This window comes from Pipistrellus hanaki, assembly GCF_964339955.1.
Source record: "Pipistrellus hanaki genome assembly, chromosome: 8".
In the NCBI taxonomy this organism is placed as follows: domain Eukaryota; kingdom Metazoa; phylum Chordata; class Mammalia; order Chiroptera; family Vespertilionidae; genus Pipistrellus; species Pipistrellus hanaki.
In genome coordinates, this window is record NC_140510.1 from 36,144,197 (window position 1) to 36,161,773 (window position 17,577).

General features: G+C 47.2%; 1 protein-coding gene across 10 annotated transcripts in view; it reads left to right on the forward strand.

Moving 5' to 3' along the window:
* Nucleotides 1-17,577, forward strand: part of TANC1 (tetratricopeptide repeat, ankyrin repeat and coiled-coil containing 1) — a 232,722-nt gene that overhangs the window by 98,087 nt on the left and 117,058 nt on the right. For all 10 annotated transcript variants that reach the window (XM_084891445.1, XM_084891443.1, XM_084891450.1 and 7 more), the window contains one exon: nucleotides 5,308-5,508. In XM_084891445.1, the coding sequence (XP_084747571.1) occupies nucleotides 5,308-5,508 (201 nt within the window). The remainder of the gene's footprint in view (nucleotides 1-5,307; nucleotides 5,509-17,577) is intronic.

A 17,577-nucleotide genomic window follows, 5' to 3' on the forward strand; every position in this document is an offset into this window, starting at 1 on the left:
CGGGGCTTCGGAGTGGTTTTTTTTTTTTTTTCTGCGTTCCTATATTCTTAAAACTAGGCAACTCTCAATGATGACACGCCTTCAGGGGAAAACTTCAGCAATCAGAGGAAAGAAAAGCCAGTCTGTTTCCTCCTCCTCTGTTTCAGCATATAAAAGAGCATTCGGTTCGGTACCACTGAGTATTAAGAATAAACGGTGAAGATAGTATGCACAGATTTCCGTTTAGAACCCATTTGGTCCAAGTTTTGGAGAAAAAAGGCTAACCTTGTCCCCTGGACCAGGTTTTTCTGTATCCTGGGGGTTGGCTGCTCTGTTGCCTTTTAGCAGTATTGTTTGGGAATTAGTCACAACGGTGTGGATAATATTTTGGAAAATTGCTTTCTCAGAAACATTAATCTTTCTTTTTCTTTGAAAATGCGCATGAACCGTCCGTCTGGCGGGATACGCGGGGAGACCCTGTAAGATGTAAAAATGGTTTAAAGTGCTTTCTGTCTCAGGGAGTGCCTTCCGAAGTCTCTGGAAATGATGTTGGATCCTGTGGGAGGAAATCTTTTCCAGTTTTCTAGGTTTCTGTAAATATATGTGTGTGATGTGGTTATAAAACCTTACACTGGAAAATATGTTCGAGAAACATTAGCGGGTTCCCCGGGGCAGGGTCGGCATAAAAGATGCCTCACACGTTTAGTGCCCCAGTTCCGTGTATCGCCGAGCCCCGGTTTCTGGCGACACAGAGCATCTTTTCTCTTTCTATTCAGAGCCTGCCTCCCCCCTCCTCCACCTAGCCACTCAGCAGCACAATAAATGGAAACCTTATTTCCTGCATCTGCAGACCTATTTACCTGAAGGTCTGAGCTCACCCTTGCCTTTCTCGGGTCCTTCTGAAATGGGCTGCTGCTTTCATCTCTCCGGCTCCGTTGCCCTCGTTCTTTAAAGCCTTCCCTAATCCCGCACTCCGTGCGCTTTAATCTGTGGGGCTGGACGTGGCGTTCTGCGTAGCCGCCTTCGAGCATGCATTATCTCCCGGGTTCCTATTCCTTCTCATTGTGCATTTAAATCCCTTTTCACAGTCTGTAAAAGTGGGGAGGGGGGGAAGAAATAAAACGAACCATTATCAAAAGCCATTTTTGCCAATTTAAAACACCTAATTGGATGGCTTTCCCCCCCCTTTGATAGTGCCATTATCTCTGCAAACTGTGACTTGGGTTTTGCAGGTCTTTTGTGTGTATGTTTTTGAGTGTTTACTTACATTTTATCACAAATAGAAAGAACCTTATGCCCTGTGCCCTTTCTAGTCTTTTATTTTTGGAAATCGGAGAATCTTGATGATTTTAAAATAAGAAAAGGTGTGTTTGTTTGTGTGTGTGTGTGTGTGTGTGTGCGTGTGTGTGTGTAGATGACAGACTGTATGTGACCTGTATAGCAAAAACGTACCGACCTCTTATAGCAGGGGTTGGGAATGTCTGGCCTGCAGGCCCTCAAAACCATGTGGCCCTGCCAAGGCCTTAGGGGTGAGTTAATTAAATGTTTGACCAGGTATAGCAGGCTAGCTTTTAAGTTGATAATTTTGAATGGCCCACGGATGATGTTATAATATCCAGATGGCCCTTGGCAGAAAAACGGTTCCCCACCCCTGCATTATAGATTTAACTCATTTAAAAGCATGTCTGTTTGGGAGAATTCCCCTCACTTCCACCCCCACCCCCCAAAGTAACGTTCTTCATCGTGTAGAGTAGCGAGCACGGCCCAGCCTGAGCTGGCTGGCTGGGGAGGCGTTGCGGGGAAGCCCTAACCTCCTCCTCATGGTTAGGCCCCGTGCTCCAGCTTCCTGCCTGTGAAACAATGGCTGGACCCGTGCTCTCTGGGATACCAGCACCTCGGGCTGAGGGTGTCAGTGTTCCACGGGAAACACCTGCGGGGGAACGGGAGGGGGCCTGGCGCATCCTTTGTGGTGGACACTGGTTTTCACCCGCGGGAGAGGATGCGCCGTCCCACCTGGCTGGGCCTTCCTGCGGCTGCAACGTGAAGCGTGCCTCCCATCCCCTCACCGAGGAGGGAACGACACACGTCCCAGCTACCGTCTTTCCCCGGAAATAAGACCTACTTACAGGTTTCCTTCTGAGTGAAATATAGGGCGTCCCCCGAAAATAAGGCCCCCCTAGGCTAAACATGAGAGATTTGGTCCACTGATTCTGAAAGAAATGGAGTCACAAGAAATTCACCAGGAAATTCAGGAATTGGATTGTTATGATGATGCTCCAGAAGATGATGACATGATTGTCATTGAATAAATGAGTCAATTCTTGATACTGTAGGATTCACAGTTGGTCTGGTTTGTGTTGACAACTACCATACCACCGTACCGTATACAGGTAATAAATTTCCTTTTTTCTTTTTTTTAAAAAATATATTTTATTGATTTTTCACAGAGAGGAAGAGAGAGGGATAGAGAGTTAGAAACATCGATGAGAGAGAATCATCGATCAGCTGCCTCTTGCACACCCCCCTACTGGGGATGCGCCCGCAACCAAGGTATATGCCCTTGACCGGAATCGAACCCAGGACCTTTCAGTCCCCAGGCCGATGCTCTATCCACTTGAGCCAAAGCGGTCCCGGCTCCTTTATTTTCATTTAACAATAAATGTGTACCGTATTCTTCTTCATGGAAAAATAAGACATCCCCTGAAAGTAAGACCTAGCGCATCTTTGGGAGCAAAAATTAATATAAGACACTGTCTTATTTTCGGGGAAACAGGGTACAACAAAAACGCCGGTTCCAGACTCACAGAAATGTGCCAGCCCCTGCTGGTCGTGGCGGCGAAATGTTTTTAATTCCTCCTAACCCTCTTTAATAAGCTTCTGCCGAGGAATGTGCAGTCAGCGGAGAAATCCTGGCTTCTGTGGCCCAGACCGTATTGTGTGGTTCACACGGATGCCCCCGAAGAGAGTCTTGCCATCTGCCCTGGCGGGGGCCGCTGCCTGGTGATGCGCTTGCCAGACGGGCTTTGACCCTAACCCCTTTGCCCTCGTGCAGTGAAAGCACCAGGCTCCGCAGCTTCTGTCTTCAGCGTCTCAGCCACTGGATCAACCCGCGTGCTTGGTGCCACCTGTTCGCTCACGCACAAAACGCCTCTCCCTTTCTTATAAAAGGAAGCTAGAAGCTAGGGATGGCCTGCAAAACAGGCCAACCGAACACGTATTTGGGACTGATCTTATAGTGTGATGTCAAACTGAACGTGAAACGGAAGCCCTTCCTTCCAGACGCCATCTCTAAGCTACGTGTTACTGCCCACCCCACGGACCCAAAGTGCTGGAGAGCAGCTGTGCGAAGGCCGAAGGGGGGCGGCTGCAGTGGGCCTTGGGAACTCCCACCAGACGTGCAGTTAACAAAAATATTTGTGTTGCTTGATATAAACAAAATTTTGGAGCAGTTTTTCTAATTAGGAAACTCCAGTTCTCTCTTAGCCGTGAATCTCCAATTTCTCTTGCATCCCCTTAGAGAGGATACTAAGTATTTAAGAAAATAAACCCTGTCTCAGTAGAGAGCTTTACTTTTGATTTCTGGTATTCTCACAGTAGGTACATTTCTCCCTAATTTGGTGTCCCCTTTCAAATTCAGGGAGTTGAAATCTGGGCTGTTTAAAAAAAAATTTTTTTTTTAATTTCATAGAGGAAGGGAGAGAGAGAGAAACATCGATGAGAGAGAATCGTTGATGGGCTGCCTCCTGCACACACCCCCGCCCCCCACCGCCCGCCACTGGGGATCAAGCCCACAGCCCAGGCATGGGCCCTGACTGGGAAAGGAACTGTGACCTCCAGGTTGACGCTCAGCTGCTGAGCTACTGAGCTCTTATTGTATTTTATAGGTCAGAAATGTTCGTGTATGAGTGGGAAAGACAGTGCCTGTCACCACGCCTGCTCCTGTCAGGCACCCCACAGCCACTGACTGCCGTGACGGTGGTATAGGGGCATAAGGGCAGCCACAGGGCAGGGTGGTTCTCTTCTGACCACATGGACATCCAGTGCCCCCTCTTCAGGGCCCCACCCCCCACCCCACATCCTTTGTGTGTAAACCCCCTGGGGTTGTGGGCTGTGGCCTTAGTGCTTTCCAAGTTCTCCCCTGTCTCCTGGAGTTTCTTGCTAAACATCCAGGAATCAGGTGACCAGGCGCCATTCTTGCAGGCACAGCCCCTGTTTGCATTCCAAAGATGAGACCCAGGAGCTGGCAGGGACTGGTCATGAGAGCCACTTGAATAGCATTGGTCAGCCTCGTTTGCTTGTGGAAAACTGTCTAACGCTTTCCAGGTCTCCGTATATTATTGAAAGCTTGAAGATGTTTTTAATCATCAGGATAATGATTTGCCGCCTCCTCTGCCTGCACTTCCCCAGTTGCTTCTCAACGGGGGACAGGGAGGAGTTGATGGTCCAGAGGAACAATAGGAGAAGCCTCTGTGTCTGAGGACTTGAGGTCTGGATTGGGGGGGTGGGGGGGGGTGGGGAGAGTTTCTTTCTGGTGAGGCTGGTCCTAGCCTATTTATTGTCTTCCAAGTTACGTATATGGTCCCTTCATTGTAATTGCACCCTCTGTATTTTTTCTTTGGATCTGCTTACTCCAGAATGTTTAGTTTCATAACAGTAAGCTTGTTTGTCCTTAAATTCATTTAGGGACTAAATGCCGAGGAGAACCTGTTTTAATTGAGCCAGTTTCCAGTCTCAAGACTAAGGGTTTGGGCTGGTTGAGTTATAGGAGGGTCCACCCTGAACCATGGGGTGTGTGATGTGGGTAAGAGGAGAGAACTGGGGAGGAATGTTGAAGTGGGCTAGACTCTGCCTTGGAGGGTTGTTTTTGTGTTTGTTTTTTGTGGGTTTTTTTTTTTTTTTTTTTTGAGAGAACTGGTAGGAGGCCAGAGAATTATGGAATGGATCTTGTTGTTTGAATCTATTCTATTGATACCTATCTTTCTTTAGGCTGAAATCAAATCTTCTTGTGGGTCATTCATACTTGATCTAATCTCAGATCAGTGGCTTTCTGCACCCATTGTTACCAATGAAATCAGACCAGATGGTATGGTGCAGAAAAGGGTGTGGGGCAGCTTATTGATGCTTGAGTGGTGAGACTTGAAGTTGCTCTCACAATGTTAAAAAGTCCTTAAGAGTGGCAGAGGCGGGGAGGGGGTAGTTGTTGAAAACATTCAGTGCCCACCCATATGCTATATGGGAATGACATTCTAAGAATGCAGTGCTTAGGAATTAAATTTGTTTCCACCTGTGATGGCTGGTCTAACCTAAGGTTTCCTTTCTCCACCCCAGGAGGTGACTTTGGTCCAGAGTCTTCCCCTCCCGTCCTGCCCTCTGGCCACGGTGGCGACTTCTCTGTGAGCAGCCTTCCCATGGCTGAGGACACCTACAGGGTGAGCTTGGCCAAGGGCGTCTCCATGTCCCTGCTGTCATCACCTCTGCTGCCGCGACAGTCTCACTCGGCGCAATCAAGATCCAACAAAAAATCCCCAGGTAAGCAAGCAACAGAACAGTGCCCAGACCCGGGTCTTGGTTACATACTCAATACACGCATTGAAATGAAGCAAAACTAGTGCCTATACAAGAAATCTGGGAGCAGGTTTTTCCTCTGTACAATGACTTCTGGAAAAAAAGAAATCTTAAGAATTATGAACGGATTCATTTTCTTAGTTCAACTTGTATATAAAGTATATTGATGACCCAGGCTAGACCTTTTATAAAGATTCCAGATCTTGTTATCAATATTAACGTTAACCATCAGTTTTGTTGTTTTCTTGCTCACGAATTAGGGAACACTTTCATCTAAACACACTGGTGCATTTCAAGGCTTGGGATTTGGGCAAGTGTAATCTGATAACCGCTATTACTGTCATATACCGATGTGTTTTCTTTGATTACATCATCTGGCACTTGAACAGCTATAAAATTTAATTGTTTGTGAAAATTCAGACTTGTAAGACTTGTGAAGTGTCAGGGAAGCGGTGGATGGATTATTTGGTTAAAGTGTTTTTCTCTTTCCTCACGCTTACCAACTTTTTATAATTAACATTGCCAATACAAACCCATCGTTACTTGGCTTGGGGAGGTTATGAATCAGCTGTGAGGACAGCCTTTTCAAAGTGCTGATACCTGGGGTTCTAAAAGTCCTTTGACCTTCTTCAAGGCTTGCTGAGTACTTGTTTGCTGAGGGTGGGAGGGTTTGGGCCTTCCTGATTATGGGGCCAGCACAGGAAACCAAAAAAACAAAACAAAACAAAACAATTTTTACAGCCCAGGGCACATTTTATACGAACTCCAAACACATTGTGTTTGGAGTTCGTTTAAAATGTGCCCCGGACTGTAAATTTTTTTCTTATCCTGTTTTCCTAAATACTTGTGTTTCTTGATATCACATGCATTATTTCAGAATCATTTTGTGGCCATTTGCAGCTGGTGGGGAGGTAAAATTACGAAGGCAACTTTTCAGGCTTTGGCCATTAGGAATGGCACTATGAGTTGGTGAGTGTCCAAAAGATTTGATGATTCTAGAACTTTTCTTATTTTGGACAACATTGTTTACATGCTGGAACTGGGAGACCTTTTTGGTATGAAGCGACTTCCTGTGCCAAGGAATTTGACCGGTTTATCAGTATTTGGGGAAATTCCTGGAATGTCTTTTCTTCCTTCTCTTTGTCCTCCCCCAACCGCCATATCTCTGGCAGATTTCTTCTTTTGAATCACAGTTTCCACACCGCCTTTCTATAAACCCTGCACAGTGTTTTCCTTTCCCTTTTATCAGCCACGTCACTTGTCCTTTGCACTTGCAGAAGTGTGTTTATGCACTTTCCGCAGCTGATGGTTAAGGACCGGACAGGATGGGATTTGAGCCCACCTGGACTCTCCAGGGAACTCAGTGGAGGTTAATGCCGAGTGCAGAGAGTTGACTGTTGGGACAGTGTCTCCCCTGTGGTCTGTGCTACTGTTGATGACTTGATGTTTGAGTCTTGGGACAAACACACACTTGAGAGACAGGGAATACTGCATTTCAGGCATAATTTCATTATTAATAACAAATTCACTCTTGGTTTTAGTAGGACTTAAATCTTCTTTTTAAATATATTTTTATTGATTTTAGAGCGAGGAAGGGAGAGGGATAGATCGACTCCCTCCTGCACGCTCCCCCCCCCCACCCCCCCCGGAGATTAAACCTGCAATCCTGGTATGTGCCCTGACTGGGAATCGAACTGTGACCTCCTGGTTCATGGGCGGTACGCCATCACTGAGCCACACTGGCCAGGCTTAAATCTTCTTTTTAACTGTATTTTGGGTGGGTTTTTTCCCCCCCCAGCTTTATTGAGATACAACTTGACACATATCCATACAACTTTATATCTGCATGTATTGGAAAATGATTACAGTAAGGTTCGATAATGCATCCATCACCTCACACAGTTACAGTTTATTTGGTACTTTAGTGGGACTAAATAGGCAGCAGTGAGTAGCTTGGTGAGCCTGGGAAGTGTGGCCCTCCAGCAGGCTACAGGCTTACCTGCAGGGAAGGCCCTGACAAGGTCTTGGTCCTGTGTCCTGACCACATTACATGTCCTTGGTTTTGAGAAAATATCCAAGAGTTTGTTTTTCTCCATAGGGACAGCGTTTACTTCTGCTAAAATCTTTGCAAGGCCTTATGAATAGAAGGAATTAGTGCTGCAACATCCAGCCTTTTCGTGGAGTGAAGAAAAGATTCTCCATATTAGACACTGTGGGCCCCAATGCTAATTAACACACTCAGCAGGTCCTCCTCCAGCGGAACCGTGCTTGTGTCCTGCCCAGGTCTGTGTCGCCCCGTGGTACCTCAGCTTTGTTTTCTTCATCATTTTAATTCGGAAAGGAAAGGTAAGGGCAGGGAAGCTTGCGTAACCATGGCAGTGACTCAGACTCCATCAGAGAAATAAACTGCGTTTTCCCCACGGCATCTTACACACAGATTTCTGTCTGAGCCATATTGTTGGAAAACTGTCCAGAGCCCTGATGTTCTACCTGCCTATAAAAATAGCTGGCATATGGTTGTGAACGTGCACTGGATGTAAAAATGGCCGTCTATTTAAAGAGGCAGCTCTGTTGTTGCTAACCGTACAGGAATCACGGCGTGCTGGGTGTGCAGCGCCTCTCGGGTGGTGCCCTCCCCTGGGGCTTCCCCCACCGGAGCGGGATCCTGTCATCTTTCCGATCCAGCTCTGAAACTACCTTGATGACTGTGGTTCTTATTTTTAAGACAAAACCCCTTTCTCTTTTAAGAAGGTGCTTAAACACACACACACACACACACACACACACACACCACACACACACACACACACACACACACCCCACACACCACTACCACTGCTGCAGCCACCACCACCACCAAACCTGTTTTACTTGTTTGGATAGAAACTCTTCACTAATTGATGTTAATCAAGCAACTGTCAAGGACAAAACTATTTATTCTAGCAAAGGTCAAATTCTATAAACCTCTAATAGGCACTCACACAGCCTGCATTAATGAAAGTTTGTGTACGGGTGCAGGTGGTGGTTAGCTCCATGGGAACTCTGGGCCAGACACGGTGTCATTAGCCTTGCAGTACTGTGACCCTGCATTTTCCGTGACTGAGTTTCTTACGTTCCACTTAGATTCCTAATTATTATTTTTACTTCTTCTCCTTCTATCTTGCTCCATTCGTTTAGATATATTTTACTGCTAGTTGAAAGATGCAGTTTTCTGAGTATTTCAAATTTGTTGTTTTGTTGTTTTCACCTAAATGGAAAAATACATTTTCTGGTCATGAAAACAAGGACCAGTGTCCATTAAAGTAATTCTGTGGCTAGTGCAGGCCTTTCTGGTTTAAGAACTCATTAATGTTTGTAATGTATCCTTTTGTTTTCCAGAGAAGAGCAAAGCCCGTTTCCTGTGGTTTGTTTATTAGTAACGTCATTAGTTACTTTCTATTTGGATTACATTTCCCAGGTCGCTTCAGGCCCATTAGGAGGCAATCCAAAGGTATTGGATGGTGCATGAAGGAGAAGCGGCCTTTTCAGATACCGCGATGGCTAGGACAGCAGATGGTGACAAGCAGGCGATGCTGCTTTTCTCATCCTCGCCGGTATGGGGGGGACTGGGTCCTGCCCAGTTTGCACCTTTGCTGCTTCCAGGTCCGGGTCTGTCTCTGTTGACAGAGCTGATGCAGCAGTTTGGAAACAGACAGACTCTGGCTGTCTGTTTCTTTAAGGGAAACAAACCTCACAGGGACAGGCTGTAAAGGGGGAAGTCATTCTGCCCTTTGATTCTTGGACCATGAGTTCATGTCTGCCAGGCCCTGCCCTCCCTCACCGCCTGAGTGTTTCTTGTAGGAAACGGGAGGTCCCGGCACAGAGGCAGAACTACTCTAAGCGTTTTGATTTTTCTAGTTGTTTTTTATTTTTTAATCTACTCCACCTAAACCGGAGACCACACGTGCTCTGCCTTTTTTCATTTAATAGTATATCATGAGTGGTTTCCAGTGTGCTCGAATAACTTGATATTTAATGCCCATTGTTTCCATTTCCCATTCCTGATTTCTAACGGATTTTAATGTGCAGGTCTTAGTGTTAAGTACATTCGCAGAGCTGTGCAGCCAGTCTGCAGAACTCCCGATGTGAATATTTTTGTCCAGTCATCTCAGTCATTTTTAATACACAGCTGGTATCTCAACCGTGGCGGTTCCCAGAAGTGGAATCGCTGAACTAAGTGGGCTGCATATTTAAAGGTTCTTGATGCACACTGTCCAGCCACTTTCCAGAAAAGCCGCATTGATTTCCGTGCCCTCTGGCATTCTCGGAGCGGCTCCTTTGGAGGGAGCCTCTTCCGGGAACGGTGTTAAGTGGATGGCGCTGGTGGGTGCTTTGTCCCGCCGAGTTGTGAACTCCCGAGAATTAGGACGAGGAGGCTGAGGAAGTCATTCTGGAACCTTCCTTGTTTGAACTTCTGTCTACACCTCTCCCATGATTTCCATTTTCTTTCTCTCCACGATACTGTCAGGGGAATTATCACAGCTGAGTCAGGTCAAGTTCAAGGTCAGAACAACTCTCAGCTGGCTTCCACTTTTAGCTGCCTCCCCCCTCCCGCCCCCAGGTCTGTGCTTTGTGGTGAGGGTCATGGAGGATCACAGACAAGTTAGTGTTGGCAAGACTTCTGTCGCACACACACCCATCAGGCCTGTTTGCAGATACGGAACCAAAGACTGCGCATCTGAGTGGAACTTGCCCCGATGTACAAGTTCTTGGCGGATCTTGGCCTAAGCCCAGGTCCTCCCCTCTGTCTCCAGCACATTCTCCTATGCTGCCTGCACTGTCTGTCTGTCCATTGTTGACCCATGAGCTGTTCATGATGTGGCTTTGTGTTCTAGCTGTATGTCTGTGGGGAGGTCATAGGCTTACAGTTGTGCACACGTGTGTCTGTGAGGTGGAGCATAACCCAGGGAACACACAGTCCAGCAAGCTTGTTCTGGGCTCTGCCTTCACCTCTGAGTGGTCAGGGCCCCGGTCAGGGATCTGACCTGAAGCCAGGATAGTTTTGCCTGCTGTGGTCACAGGACAACATTCTGTTTTTCTCCTGGAGGCTCGTTAGAGGGTAGCCTCCTCCTCCGAGTTACTGCCACGTGCAGCCATGATCGGGACACACACACATTCTGTCCTGTGTTCACACCTAGAGCCGGGTGCCTGTGTTTGCTCCATCGGGAACCTAGGACCTTTGCCTGCCATTTATTCCCCTGCCCCTGAGTCCTGGTTCACGCATATAGAATATGGCTTGTTCCTCAAAACCAACCCAGAGTTTTAAAATATACTGATGCCTGGGTCTTACCTTCAGAGATTCTGATTGGATGCCTATGAGGCCTGGCCTGAGCATTGAGGTTCTTAAAAGCTTCCCAGGCGATTCTAACATGTACCACTGATGAAGAATGTGATTATCTCATCATTCCTTTTTAGGGAAATACACAGGTTTTGTTTCTTTATTTTCTAAGTTTTAGAAATGATATTGGAGGAGGAAACTATATTACAAAAATGTACAAAATAAAGATATAGTAAGTCTTGGTTCCCTTCATACCCCAGAAAACAACTACTGACGCTTGATTGAATGTCTTTCCTGCCTTGTTTCCATAGAGATGTATTTGCCCATTCCCCCAAACACCGGACAAGTAAGAGGTTCCCAGTTTTCCACTAAATAAAGAACATTCTTGAATATTAATATAAAGGCATCTTTCTTTAAACAGACCAGCGGCTTTCAACCCCTTTCGTCTCATGGCACACATAAACTAATTACTGCAGTTCTGCAGCACACCAGAAAATGTATTTTTTTGCCGATCCGACAAAAAAAAAGTATTCTTTTGGTTCATTCATACCAGATGGCTATTGTTGTGTTGGCTGTTGTCATTTTTTAAATTTGACAGGCTAAGTAAAAAGAGGTCAGTGCCCTTGACTACATCGTCAGGTACTGCAAGTTTTAAAAGTTCTTAATGGCACACCAGCTGAAAAATCACTGGAATAGACTACAAAAGTGGGATTACTGGGTAAAAACTTACCGATGTCCAGAATGAGTTTTATATACTTACCAGAGGCCCGATGCACGGAATTCACGCAGCACTAGGCCTGCCTTCCCCTGGCTGCCGGCCACGGCTTCCCTCTGGCCCCCGGGACCCAGGCTCCCCTCGCAGCCCCGGCTTTTGTCTGGAAGGTCATCCGGAAGGATGTCCGGTCTAATTAGCATATGACACTTTTATTATTATAGATTATTATTATAGAAGATTGGTCATGTGTGCTTTTTTCTTTAGAGAATATTTGTAATAGTTGGCCTCTGTTCTACTGGGGCAATATCTGTGTCTTACTGAATTATCACAGCTTCCTTGTTTGTTTTAAGGCTATCAGTCATGTACTAGGTTATTAAAATTTTCCCCCCAGTTCATCATTTTCCACTTAATTAGGTTTGCAGTGTTTTATGACTCACAGAAGTTTTTTATTTTCTCAAATTAAAATTTTTTCATTGTGACTTATCCCATTGCATTTCTTAAAAACAGCTTTATTGAGATATTTTACATAACATATAACTCATTTAAAGTTTACAGTTCAATGTGTCTGTTTTTTAGCATTTTTACAGGGTTATGAAACCATCATTATAATCTAATCATAGAACATTTTTATCTCTTTAAAAAAATTCTCATTAGCACTCACTCCACATTCCTTCCTACCCACCTCTCATCTCAAACCCCTGTCTCCCCCCCTCTCCCCCTCGCCTTCAGCAACCACTAATCTGCTTCCTTCTTCTACATTTGGCCGATTCTGGGCATTTTATATAAATAGAATTATATAACATGTAGTTTCTTGTGACTGGCTTTTTGCAGGTAACAGTGTCTTCTAGGTTCATCCATGTTGTAGCATGTGTCACTTCTTCGTTCCGTTTCATAGCCAAATTTTTTTTCCTATGTGCATACCACACTTGAAAAATCCATTCTTCAGTTTATGACATATGGGTCGTTTCCACTTTTGTATATTATGAACAGTGCTGCTGTGAACATTTATGTATGTTCTTAAATGTGGATGTTTTTGTGTGGATGTATCCCTTTTGTCCTCGGGTAGTACCTGGCAATGGGATCGTGCCATCATATGACAACTCTATTGGGGATCTAGCCTGCAGCCCTGACCTGGGATTGAACGGCGACCTCCTGGTACATGGGATGGACCCCAATCAACGTAGACACACCAGCCATGCTCTTTTTCATATTTTTGATACTATTGTTTCAGGCACAGAATTTTTATTTTGATGAGTCCAGTTTATTTATTCTTTTGTGGCTGTCCTTCGATGTCATACCTAAGACACCATTGCCCAATCCATAGTCACAGAGGCTTGCACCTTTGTTTTTTCCTCAGAGGCTTCCTGGTTTTAACTCGTCCATGTAGGCCTGCCATCCCCTTTTTTGTTTGTTTGTTTGTTTTTGTTTGTTTTTTAACCCTTTGCACTCCGCTGTTCCCTCTCAGGGGACATCGGATTCTAGCATATCACTCAGATGTCCCCTCTCAGGGGGGACATTGCAGTTTATTAGTGATTACGGGGAATTGAGTTAATTCAACGCACGTTTCCGCCGCAAAGTAGCGTCGAATAGCTGGTAGCCAATGTCCAGAATGGTTCAGAGTGCAAAGGGTTAATATATTTTATTAATTTTTTACAGAGAGGAGGAGAGAGGGATAGAGAGCTAGAAACATTGATGAGAGAGAATCATCGATCAGCTGCCTTTTGCACACCCTGGACTGGAGATGTGCCCGCAACCGAGGTACATACGCTTGACCAGAATCGAACCCGGGACCTTTCGGTCCGCAGGCCGACACTCTATCCACTGAGCCAAACCGGTTTTGGCCTGCCATCCCTTTTGAGAGTTCATACTTTTGTGTATGGTGTGAGGTCGGAGCCAGCTTCACTCTTTTACGTGTGAAAATCCAGTTGTCCCACAGCATTTATGGAAAAGATCATTCTTTTACCACTGAGTGGTCTTAGATTGACCCAGGCATCGCAGTACCCTAATCAGCCTTATTGTTCTACTTACCCCTTTGCGAATTCTCTTCCCTGTGCCCTAGGCCAGAACTACTTCTGTCAGAGCTGGTGTGGCTTCATCTCTGCTCCATCCAGCCTTCCTTTGTGTCTGTTCTTTTTCCCTGCGTGAGAAATCACTTCTTACTGCAGACCTCCATAGCATGGTGCGCCAACTCCGTCCGCCCTGAGGCGCTGGGAGCTCCTGGTATTTGTGTGTTCCCCTTGGAGCCTGGAACACAGGGTCTGAGCCCTCCCCCCCCCCCCCCACCTCAGTCACCCTTGTGAGGGGCACAGGTGTGCACCTGCTCAGTGAATGAGACTTCAGTGGTGGACCGTCATCAATGGCATATGGTTGGCTGAAATACTAATGGACACGGCAATGTAAACATAATGCTCTGTTACATTTATAAACACACCTTCCCTCATATAGAGAGAACTGATACGTTAATTAAAGTCCTAGCTCTCTCTCAGGGCCTCGCTCTCATCAGGCAGTGAGCAAAGGGGAGTATGTTTTAAAGATACGTTTATTGATTTCAGAGAGGAAGGGAGAGGGAGAGAGAGAGACTGATCATTGATGAATCACTCATCGGCTGTCTCCTGCAGGCCCCACACGGGGAATTGAGCCTGCAATTTGAGCATGTGCCCTTGACCAGGAATTGAACCGTGACCTCTTGGCTCATAGGCCGATGCTCAACCACTGAGTCATGCCAGCTGAGCAAGAGGAGGATGTGTTAGACTGGGTTTGCCGGCAGCCTTCTCTGCCCTGCTTCTCTGTGCTTCTGCCACTCTCCTGTGCTCTCAGGCTTTGGCATGTTTGCTGCATGCTTCCCCTCTCAGTGCTTCTCCCCCCCCACCCCCTCCAGGTGAATGATGACAGTAGGTCTTATCCTGTCACACTTTCCAGCAGTGTCAGCTGTGCCTGTGGTGGTGTCAGATGGCTTTGATGGTGGCTGGAACCAACCCAATCCCATGCTTAGAAACAAGCCTTTTTAGCTCAAGAAAATTGATGGGGGCAGTGGTGAGTGGCGGCGGGAATCTTCTTTCTGGTCGTGTCTGACTACAGAGAAGCAGAAGCCCATGGAAGCCATGGCATCTCCGTCGCACAGGAGTGAATGTTAGTGTCGAGTAGGAAGAGACGGAGGGGACATGGATATTGCTACTTGCAGCTCCCGTTGGCTGTGGAAGGTCTGTGTGTGTGAGCAGGGAGGCTGGCTGTGCTCCAGGCCAGGGGCAGCGTGTGCAGAGCCTGAGTGGGAAGTGAAGTGAGGGCAGGGAGGTGGTGTAGGAGAGAGGCCCATGAGGACCAGGTGCCTTGCCAGAGGGACCATGGGACCAGCGGGAAAGGCTTCAGTAGTGGGGCCTGGAGCCTTGAAACCAACCCATAAGCTTTGCCTCGCTCAGAGGGCTTACGTAGAGTGATGGCTAACCGTGTTCCACACTGAATCCTTTCTCTGCACAAGGGTTCTGAGAAATACAGCTGAGGAGACTCCTCCAAGGAGCTGTAGCTCTCCTGTTACTTCCACTACCAACAAAGTTCTCCTTTATTGGTCATGGGTCCTAATTGGCCGATGATGAGTTCACTTAAAAAAAAAAAAGATTTAATTCATTTTTATTTACTATTATTATTATTTTTTAAAATACTTTTTTTTTTTTTTTTTTTTTTTTTTTTTTTTTTTTTTTTTTTTTTTTTACAGAGAGAAACAGAGAAGGACAGAGTTAGAAACATCGATGAGAGAGAATCATCGATCAGCTGCCTCTTGCACTCCCCCTACTGGGGATGTGCCCGCAACCAAGGGACATGCCCTTGACCGGAATCGAACCCTGGACCTTTCAGTCCGCAGGCCGACGCTCTATCCACTGAACCAAAAATATTATTATTTTTTAATCCTCACCAGAGGATATTTTCCCATTGATTTTTAGAGAGAGTGGAAGAGAGAGGGAAAGATAGAGAGAAATATCAATGTGAGATAAACACATTGATTGGTTGCCTTCTGTATGCTCTCTGGCCAGGGAGAGGAGCCTGCAACCAAGGAATGTGCCCTTGACCAGAATTGAACCCGGGAGCCCTCTGTCTGCAGGCCAATGCTCTATCCACTGAGCCAAACTGGCTAGGAGGGCAGATTTTAGTTTTTAGAGCATTTTGGGGTTCATGGCAAAATGGAGTAGAAGGTACAGAGATTTCTCATATGCCCTCAGCCCCCACACAGGCACAGCCTCTGCCATTATTAACGTATCCCACCAGAAAGATGTATTTGTTAAATCAGCACACCTACCCTGATACTTCACTGTCACCCACAGCACCCATAACTTATCTTAGGGTTCACTGTGTAGGTTAAATATTCTGTGAATGTGTCATGACGTGTACCCATCAGTTGGTGTCACACTGAATATTTTCACTGCCCTGTTTCTCTCTCTCTCTCCACCCCACCTTAACCCCCGGCAACCACTGATCTTTTTGCTGTTTCCACAGTTTTGCCTTTTCCAGAATACTGCGTTGTTGGTTTCTTTCACTCAGTAACAGGCATTAAAAGCTCCTCCCTGTCTTTTCACGGCTTGTTAGCTCATTCTTTGTAGCACTGGTTACTATTCAATTGTCTGAATGCAGTACAGTATTTTCATCCATTGACTTGCCTAAGGGACATCTTGGTTGCTTCCAAGTTCTGAACAAAGCTGCTATCGACACCTGGTGCAAAGTGTTGTGTGGACGCACATTCTCAGTGCCTTTGGGTAAACCCCAAGGAGCACGGTGCCTGGATTGTGTGTGAGCGTGTGTTTCGTTTGTAAGGAACTGTCTTCCCAAGCGGCTGTGCCACTTGGCATACCCACCGGCCACGAGGGAGAGTCCCTGTGGCTCCTCATCCTCACCCATGTTTGGTGGTGCCGGGGTTCTGAGTGATCCCTCCTCACCTGGGAGACGGGGTAGGACCACAGTGCCTCTCTCACAGGGGAGGGAAGGTTTGAAAGGAATGTGGCATGTGAAGCCCAGGGCTGACCCTCCGGTTCCCCTGTGGGCTTGCTGTCTCAGAACCCAGAGCCAGCTTCCTCCATCGGTCTCAGTGGCCCAGAATGGATCCCCAGTCTCCATCCTCTCAGCCCCTTCTCCTCAGCCAGCCGCCCTCCGGCGGGAGCTGCCCCTCAGATCTGTGTGCTTTCTGGCAAGCACGCGGCTCCTGGGTGTGCGGCCGGCTTTGTTCCCTGTGAGCGGGACGTGAGAGGAGCAGTAGCGCCCCGACGGCCTGACGTCTGGGTTCCCGCTCCTGCTCTGCCACCCACTCCGGGTGTTACTCGCCTTCCTGTGGTTTGCACGGGATTTGCGATGAACGTGTTATGTCTGTAAAATTGCCCCGCGAGGGAAGCCAGCTCTTAGAACTCGTGTGATGAGTGCAGAAAGGGAAGGAAGCAGAAGTTCTCGGCCGAAATAAGAAATGAGGTGGGAGGCAGGAAGGTGGGATGCCCGGTGGGACCCCGCCTCAGTAACTTGTGATGCTCCCATGAGCTCCTGTGGGAATGAGAGCCGGTGACTCACGAAGCTGAAGGAGTGAGGATGTGCTCCGAATGGTCCAGATTGGCTCGCCAGGCCGTGTGAGCAGCACCCCCGTGGGCGTCGGGCAGTTACTGCCCGGCACTGTGCATGAGGGCAGTTCCAGGGCTGTTCCTTCCGCAGGGAAGTGAGGAGGCCAGCAGGCCAGGCAGAGACCTGTGTGTCGGGGTTCCCTCGATCGTCCCTTATGTGGCCCCTAAGTGCCATGTGCAGCTGCACTGCCTCCGGATGGCACAGCTGCTTTCCTTCTGCCTTTCACGCAGACGACCCTTTATTTGGACAAGCCCCAGATGGAGGAGATGGCTTGTGCTTAGGTCTGGGTTGTACCAGAAATGTGTACTTCAGACACCAGAAGCCCATTATGGGAGGGACCAGTGGGGGCCAAGACTAGCCGGAGGAGCAGCAGGTGCGTCTCTCCTCCTCCAGGATTGGCCCTGTTTTGTGG